This window comes from Chiloscyllium plagiosum, chromosome 10 (assembly GCF_004010195.1).
Source record: "Chiloscyllium plagiosum isolate BGI_BamShark_2017 chromosome 10, ASM401019v2, whole genome shotgun sequence".
NCBI classification, from domain to species: Eukaryota; Metazoa; Chordata; class Chondrichthyes; order Orectolobiformes; family Hemiscylliidae; genus Chiloscyllium; species Chiloscyllium plagiosum.
The window spans coordinates 85,982,891-85,991,111 of record NC_057719.1 but is presented as its reverse complement, the minus strand read 5'-3'; the positions used below and the strand labels follow the sequence as shown (position 1 = coordinate 85,991,111).

Sequence of the window (8,221 nt, the reverse complement as noted above, 5' to 3'; positions counted from 1 at the left end):
TATAACTGTTAGAAGGAGAAAATTCGAGTTTGCAATTGACATCAGTCGAGTAGCAACTGACTCATTGCTCAAGGCTCCAAGTCACTGCGAATTCCCTGGCTTAAATAAGACGGTACATTTTACATGTTATAATGATGGAGATAATTAAGCGCGGTTAGTTGGTTTCAATCTCGCAGAACTGTGGTAATTTTGCTTATTTAAACCTTTTGCACTTACACTTGACTATATAAATGGAGACAAGAGGTGTGTCATTTGGCTGCTATTTAAGGAAGTCCATTAATAACGGTATATCAACCGTTTATCAATCACTCAGCTCGGCCATATAATGCCAGTTTTTCAGCAGTTTTCATCAGAAATCACCGACGTATGAGCAGAAACGATTTAAACTGTGCGTATAATTTCATTAAAATCGCCTGGAAGGAACTTTAATACATTAAGTACTTAGTTAATTACTAGTTAAGCAACATACACCAGTTTTCGGTGAGATTAAGCGAAAGCACTGGTATATGTAAAAACAAACTCTACTTTTCGTCTATCAAAATAAAATCCCGCACTAAACAAAGTGCACTTCCGTCTCTCTCTCTCTCTCAATGACGATGTGCATACTGTTACACTAGTCAGTGACTCAATTGGCCACATCTCAATTCTGAATTAGATACATGTGGTTACTGTACCAGACCCGTTGACGTACGGTTCCCCACGATTTATGCGGGGTTTCAACAGCGATTATGTCCGTATTTGTTACAGATCCCACAAGAAGTGATGCATTCGGGTGTGTTTTCGCAGTGCGCGTGATGCTGGCAGCCCGAACTATAGACAATGGAGGTGGAGGCTGCAACCTTCTTTCCAGCACATGGCCAAACTCTTACCATCTGCCATTGGCCCATGTTTGAGGGTTTGCTGGTAAATGCTGAGCAGCTTTTTGCCGGGTTGTATCCTTAGTATTCCAATCCCAAATTGGGATTGAAACATTGAATTTTAGGCTCAGAGGCAGGGACACTATTCTTTAGCCGCAAAATCCAGTTACCCTAAAGGACACATTTAAAGTAAACAGGACAAGCTCTCAGATTCAAGTACTTTAATTTGCCAAAGCTAATGTCCCGGACAGGGGATTCCGTTTCCAGAGTAATGGGTTTAGCTAATGCAATGAATTCAGGACCGAAAAGGTTAGTCATCCAGCTATACTAATCTCAACACACGGTTCCATACTTACCTTGAAAATCAACTTATGTATAATTATTAATAGAGTTATTTTAAACAATCTGAGTTTAAAAGTAATTTCTTTGCGCAGAAAGTAATCAGCAGAGGACTGATGACCGTAGGGATAATGGAGGATCCTAAACTTGCTTTTCGATAGTTACTAGTTCAGCCGACACTGTAGGATGTAGCTCACAACCCACACAGTCAGATGTAGTTCACAACCACACTATAGGATGTAGATCACAACCCATGCCATAGGATGTAGATCATAACCCACACTGTAGATTATAGTTTAATCACACTATAGCACGTAGCACAAGTCACACTATGGGAGACAGCTCACAACCCATAATATAAGATGCAGTTCATAACCCACACAACAGGATACAGTTCACTTTAATTGTAGGATCTACACAACTACGCTATAGGATGTTTCTTAGCTCACTCGGTAGGATCGACCTGAAACCAGACGTTTCTAGCCGCAGTATTTAATTGTGATGCCTATGATGCTGGCAGGGTCAAAGCTAATGGTCTTGAATCACTTGAACGAGTGTTACTGGTGACCAAAGGAGATAGTGGTGCACTTTGGAGCTAAAGTTGCTTGCAGTAGTATTAGCGATGTTGATGAAACCGTCAACTTGTCTGCTCTTTTAGCAGGACAAGCTCATAAAATAACAGATTCATTGAAATGAATGCTATAATTTACCATTTCAAAGTATCCATCGGAAGCTGCACGTGGGGGTAATCTGTGGCCATTACTGCTTTCCCTGGGTGATATGGGAACGTTCACCAACTTGATCCCTCTATCATCATGATTTGGCCAAGATTTTAGAAAACAATTGAACCCCGACAAATGATGTCAGCTGGTAGATGGTCGATACGGAGAAATAGGAATGAATTTAAAATATTGCGGAGATGTTAAATGTTTCTTTTGGATTTTAGTTACTGAGTGATAGGGAGGTTGGCTGAGCCCCAATGTCGGGTTCAGTCAAAAGCAGATTTCTATCATTACTTGGGAGATCATGCTCAGAACTTTTATCGATTTTAGTCATTTTGTATAGAATAATATGTTTGTTCTCTAACCTGTCAACAATCTGGCAGTTAAAATACTGGGGCAAACTCTCGTCATGGAAGGAAGGAGATCCGTTCCTCTTTCGTAATTCTGAAGAGAGATAGATTGTAGCCCCTTGACTGGTGAAATAACGAAAGGTCTCCATTAGAGCCGGGTAGGTAACTGAACTGTATACAATATCTGAACCCAAGACAAAATCATAGTCAGCAGGAAAGTTCGTGTGATCTTCGCCCCATGTCAACGGACGGATTTGCAAGCGATGTCTGCAGGCACTGGGAACATTTACTTGGGCATTTGTTTCGATTTGCTTCAGGACTTCCGGTTTATCCGTTATGGTTACATCGCCACCTAACGAGGGGAGAAGAGCCGCATTAGTTTTACTTTGCCCTCGTGAATTGATTGCACATTGTGATCACATAATCAAAAAGAAACAACGCGAGGGGAGAACTCTGGCGAGGCATTAACCCACACAGTGCTGGACAGTGCAAGGTTTAAAGCATTCCTTTAGAAAAAAGGTCGAAGCTTTTTGTCTATGCATCAGGATTAAGATGCAAGAAAACCACCCTTGGAAAGAAAATGACAATTTATACAGCAGTGTACTGAATTTCTGCCAGAAGGGGTCACTGAATAGCAATGTTTGTGCACTTTCATGGTGCAGCAGCTCAGAAGCTCCATCCGGAGTATCATCTGGACCGGCAAAACTTAAAACTTGCTTAATTTTCAGTGAACATCTTGGGTAAATTGATGCACTGTTTGACATTGTGAAAACGTTCAATACAACTCGGTCTTTGCATTATTCTGTGTCAAAAAGCAGTTTTCACACACACATCGAAACGCACACACGCACAGGTTGATTTCCTGAATTCAAGTTTTAGAGCATCCTCGACTTACCCAGTTATTCTTAACAATTCTTAACAATCCTACAACAGCTCGTTCCACAATTTTCATTCTCGTGCGTTAACCTTCCGCGCGCTGCTGTGTATTATCCCCACATCCTTCTCTTACAATGCCGCATGGAATTCTACATCGTTCAGCCCTGTTATGTTCTGTCACCCTCACCTCCTGTCTATCACACTAGCGGCCGTGTCATTAACCTTTTGGACCTCAGCTTTGTCTTCCTTCTACATCTCTGCATCTTCCCTCCCTCTCTCTGCTTTCGAGGTGTTCCTTTTCGTCACATATCCTTGTACTGCTGCTGGAACTGTACCATTGCTCGGTCTGATTGTCCGGGGTTTGATATCTTAAATGCCTGATATGTTTACATTTATGCTTTCATTTTGCAAAGTGAGCATTGACCTCAAAAATCCCAAAACACAATTAATCTTCTCTTTACTTAATTTTGCTTTCTATCGTGCATTTACACGCTCAACAGTTATTGTTACTAAGTCATATTGCTGTAATTGTAACAGCCGCGAAATGACACAGAACAAAGTAATGCGTTGTTTATTTAAGCCGGCAAGGGTAGCATTTCCTGCGCACCCCCAGCTTCTCTTGAAAAGGTGGTGGTCAGCTGTCTTCTTGAACTATTGCAGTTTATTTGATGTACAGGCAACCCAAGGCGGTTGGAAAGAGAGTTTCTGGATTTTGACTCACTGACAGTGAAGGAACAATGGCATTCTTTCAACTCAGGATGCGCTGTGTGGGAAACTTAGAGGTGGTGGTGTTCCCACACGTCTGCTGTCTTCGTCTTTCCAGGTGTTAGAGGCCAAACGATTGGAAGGTGCTGTGTAATAGGGTTTAGGCGAGTTGGCAATGCATCTGGAGATATGCATTGCTGCCACTGTACTTGAGTGATGGACGGAGTGGGTGTCTAACCTGGTGGATGTCGAATTCCTCGCGTATTGTTGGAGCTAGGCTCAGCCAGATAAGCGGAGAATATGCTCTCATACTCCTGACTCATGCCTTCTAGGTGCTCGACAGGTTTGGAGAGTAAGTAGGAGATTGACCTCCTGCAGAATTCCAAATTTCTGACTTGGACGTATTGTCACAGCATTCAAATGCTGGTCCTGTTCAGCTTCTGGTCAGCGGTAAATCCAGGATGTTCATAGTGAGACATCCAGCGACAGCAATGCAATCGATTACCAAGGGGAAATTGTCTCTTGTTAGAAATGATCATTAGTCCAATCCTGAATCTTTTTGAAGTCTTGCTTTATGGGGACACGGCCTGCTCCGTTTAGTACTGCTGTTTTAATTTGTTCAGGGACTCCGTTTAATCTCTGATCAGAAGATGAAACGATTGTTGTCTGGATTTGGCGAAAATTCAAATGTGTTAAAAGCAGTCTGCTTGGAGGGCCCGGTGTTATGGCAGTTCAATGCATTGACGTTAGTTGTTCATAACCTCATTTCTTCCCAACCATGTCCAATGCAGTAAGTCTGGATTAACTAGCCAGACAATACGCCTTTGTTTTGATAATATTGATTGAGGGAATAAATTCTGGTCAGGGCTCGATTTTTTTCTCTCTAGAATATTCTTCGCCTAACTAATTGAATCAGTTAACAATAACGAGTCGCTGGTGCGGACCTGATTTACATTCTCGTTGACCATGATACGAAAAATGAAAGGTTATACCAAGAAAACAAATTCTTCGAATGCAAACTAGTCCAACATAAGGACGGTCCAAGCTGCCGCCGGCAAGGTAGGCAGTGTTCGGGATCTCCGGAACCCATCCACTCCATAAGAAGATGAAGTCTTATTCGAGTAATTTCTTTTTATCCTTAATATAACTCAAAATGATGCCGTCTTGCGGTGACAAAACACATTCCATTGTATCTTCAAGATACATGTGACAATAAATTCATTCATTCATTCATTCATTCATTCATTCATTCATTCATTCATTCATTCAAGCTTGGCTGGAGCCCTAACAACCCCCGATCTGGAGATCCCCAGGGCCTTTATCGCCCATATTCCTGTTTGGCGTCAACAAAGTGACAGGATTCCCTGCTACCCTCCACTCACCCAGTAGCGTCGCTAAAATCCCGACGATTCCGGTGCCCGATCCCAATTCAATCACTTTCTTCCCGCTGAAGTTAATGTTTTTCTTTTCAAAATACCGGCAAAGGGCCAGCCCCTGTAAAAGAGATCAGAATGAAGTTATTTAAAACGTTTGGACCTGACACTGCATACCAAAGAGCCGGCGAGCTCTACTCTCAGATAATTGCTTGCAAAGAGTGAGGAAGGCTCCTGGGACGATTGTCAGCCGGACATTACCGCCCAACTAGGAAGGCCTCAGCTCAGCCCTCGAGGCCCAATCTCAGACCCCATGCTCCTGGCGGAATCTCCCTGCGTGGTGTGCGCCCTGTGGACGAACAGGTTCCCGCCTCCTGACGGTCTTACTAGACCAATGAAAGTGGGAATAGGGCGAGGAACGGAATGAGGAGTGCCTGGATAGGGAGTCAATGACCATAGACCTCAGTCTGAAAGCGAAATCGATTGAAAAAGAAACGAGACTGAAACCAATAGCTGAAATAGCAAGGAAACAAAACGAGGCGGAAGTTATTGGGGAGAATCGCATCATCACGATGTTTCCTATCTCCAGCTCACCAACTCTATCACCAGCCTTCTCTCTGGTTCGATTCTCCACCTTGCTCCCTTTCCTTGCTGGAAACCTGGTACCTCTCTCACTCCTAACAGCTCCACCCCACTTTCTTTGATGAAAATTCATTGACCCTCTTCTCCCACCATAGATGCTATCTAACTTGATGTTTACTGCGCACACCTCTGGTCGCCCACCTATAGGAAGGATGTTCATAAACGTGGTAGGGTGCAGAAAAGATTTTTTTATAATAGATTTCCAACAGTGTGGAAACAGATCCTTCGGCCCAACAAGTCAGTACCGACCCTCTGAAGAGCAACCCACCCAGACCCATTCCCCTACATTCACCCCTGACTAATGCACCTAACAATATGGGCAATTTAGCATGGCCAATTCACCCAACCTGCACATGGGAGGAAACCGGAGTACTCGGAGGAATCCCACGCAGACACGGGGAGAATGTGCAAACTCCACATTGACAGTTGCCCGAAGCGGGAATTGAACCCTGGTCCCTGGCGCTGTGTGGCAGCAGTGCTAACCACTGAGCGACTGTGCCGCCCCATTTGCAAGGAGATTGCCGGAACTCGAGGTTTTGTGTTAAAGGGAGAGGCTGGATTGGCTGGGGCATTTTCTCCTGGAGCATGGGAGACTGAGGGGTGATCTTATAAAGTTTTCTAAAATCATGAGGCGCATTGATAGTGTGAATAGCCAAGTCCCTTTTCCTAGGGTCGGGGAGTCCAAAACTAGAGGGCATAAGTTTAAGGTGAGAGGTGAGATTTGAAAAGGACCTGCGTGTATGGAAGGATCTACCTGAGTAAAATGGTGTAAGGATACAATTACAACATTTAAAATGCACCTGGATGGGTGTATAAATAAAAGGATTTGAAGGGATATGGGCCAAATGCAGGCAAATAAAACTAGGTCAGGTTGAGATGTCTGGTGGGCGTGAACGGGTTGGACAGAAGGGTGTGTTTCCATGTTGTATAACTCTATGACCTGCAGGTCCTCTCTGAATGGAAGTTGAATTGAAACTGCACAGTTTGGGACAAAGAAGGAGCCGAGCCTGCCGCGCCACCCAACACTTAAGAATTGGGAGTCCTATCAAGTGCCTCATCCAACTCACTATTGGGAGCAAGCGGCATCTCTGGCTCAAACTGCAGCACACACCCTTATTTGGAGAAGGTGAGCACTGCAGAGGCTGGAGATCAGAATCGGGAGTGTGGTGCTGGAAAAGCACGGCAGGTCAGGTAGCTTCCGAGGAGCAGGCGAATCGATGTTTCAGGCATAAGCGTAACATCAATTCTCCTGCTCCTCGGATGCTGCCTGACATGCTGTGCTTTTCCAGCACCACACACTCTCGCCACACACCGTTATTACCGAGTTTGGGGGAGAATTGTAAGAGGAAACACCGGGTTTCAAAGAGATGTCATTCAAAGACATTCGCCTAATGCTTCTACACTGTGAGAACAGCACCATCTCCAGCCATCCCTCTCTCCATCCCCCTCTCCCCCTGCTATGGTGAACCCCTGAGCCAGCAGTTGGTAAAACAGCATTCCGGGCGAAGGCGCAGGCAGCATGGATCAGTAAGTCCAAGAGGAGAGGGCTACGGCAAGAAAGTCATATCGAGCACTCCGCATGCAACGGGTCAGATGGCCTCGTTAGTTTCACCACTTTTCTAACTCGCGTTGAAGCCACCCCGGAGGAAGAAAGCGCGTGGAAGCGAAATTGCTCGTATTCAAACGCGTATGCTCGAAATATATCCCAAGCAGACCCTCCAGGGTCTGGGGACTGTCGGGAGATGTTTACTCTCTGAAGAGAGGGAGGAGGATTATTAGAAATCTGAGAACAAAAGACAGAGTGGGAACGTTACTTTTGATTTCATGTGAGATACAAGGCGCTGCCTCTCTTCCGAGCGGCCAATGCTGCAAACTTACAGCGTCCCAGACATACGCCGACACGCCCAGATTAGCGCCCAGAATTTGGGCGATCTTCAGATTATACCCGCAGAACTCAAAGTTATTATGTGTGATGTAGCAGCTCGGAGAGTAACTCTCATCGTATGGAGCGTCGTTTCTGGAAGGTTCGGAGGACTGCATCGTCGTAGTTGTCATCCTGTCCAACGGATTGTCCGATGTTTGTCGTGGGGTCGGGGCGCCCGACCATAGTGTCCACTTGCATTGAGAAAGCGCCAAGCGTGCAGTCCGGACGTCCCACAGCTCTCCACAGCCAATCACACGTGCTGCCTATTGTTGTGCAATAAACAAGGCCGTCATTGCCGCCGCCCGCCAGGTAGTAGCAACAGTGATGAGGCGAAGTATCTCCTATGGACGGGGCCGCCACGTTCCAGTCCAACCGCTAGCGGTTCCTTTACGATTGCTAGAGAGCACCCTCTGTGATCCGCCAGCCACAAAGC

General features: G+C 45.2%; 1 protein-coding gene across 1 annotated transcript; it reads right to left on the bottom strand.

Annotated features, from left to right (window-relative positions):
- Window positions 1-1,105: 1,105 nt before the first annotated feature.
- On the bottom strand, window positions 1,106-7,904 carry LOC122554021 (EEF1A lysine methyltransferase 3-like). The gene is made up of 4 exons (XM_043698507.1): window positions 7,743-7,904; window positions 7,489-7,617; window positions 5,232-5,343; window positions 1,106-2,620 (listed from the first exon to the last, which is right to left on the bottom strand). Exons 1-4 carry the CDS (start codon window positions 7,902-7,904, stop codon window positions 2,139-2,141), a joined length of 885 nt encoding a protein of 294 aa, XP_043554442.1. The 3' UTR covers window positions 1,106-2,138.
- Window positions 7,905-8,221: the final 317 nt, after the last annotated feature.

Excerpts from the sequence above, each read along its gene's own strand:
- LOC122554021 (XM_043698507.1), bottom strand. The coding sequence starts at position 7,904 with ATGCAGTCCTCCGAACCTTCCAGAAACGACGCTCCATACGATGAGAGT. Across the intron at positions 7,618-7,742 it reads CGGCGTATGTCTGGGACGCT|AGAGTAAACATCTCCCGACA; the intron begins GTAAGTTTGCAG and ends CCCTCTCTTCAG. Across the intron at positions 5,344-7,488 it reads CCGGGGTGGCTTCAACGCGA|GGGCTGGCCCTTTGCCGGTA; the intron begins GTTAGAAAAGTG and ends TCTCTTTTACAG.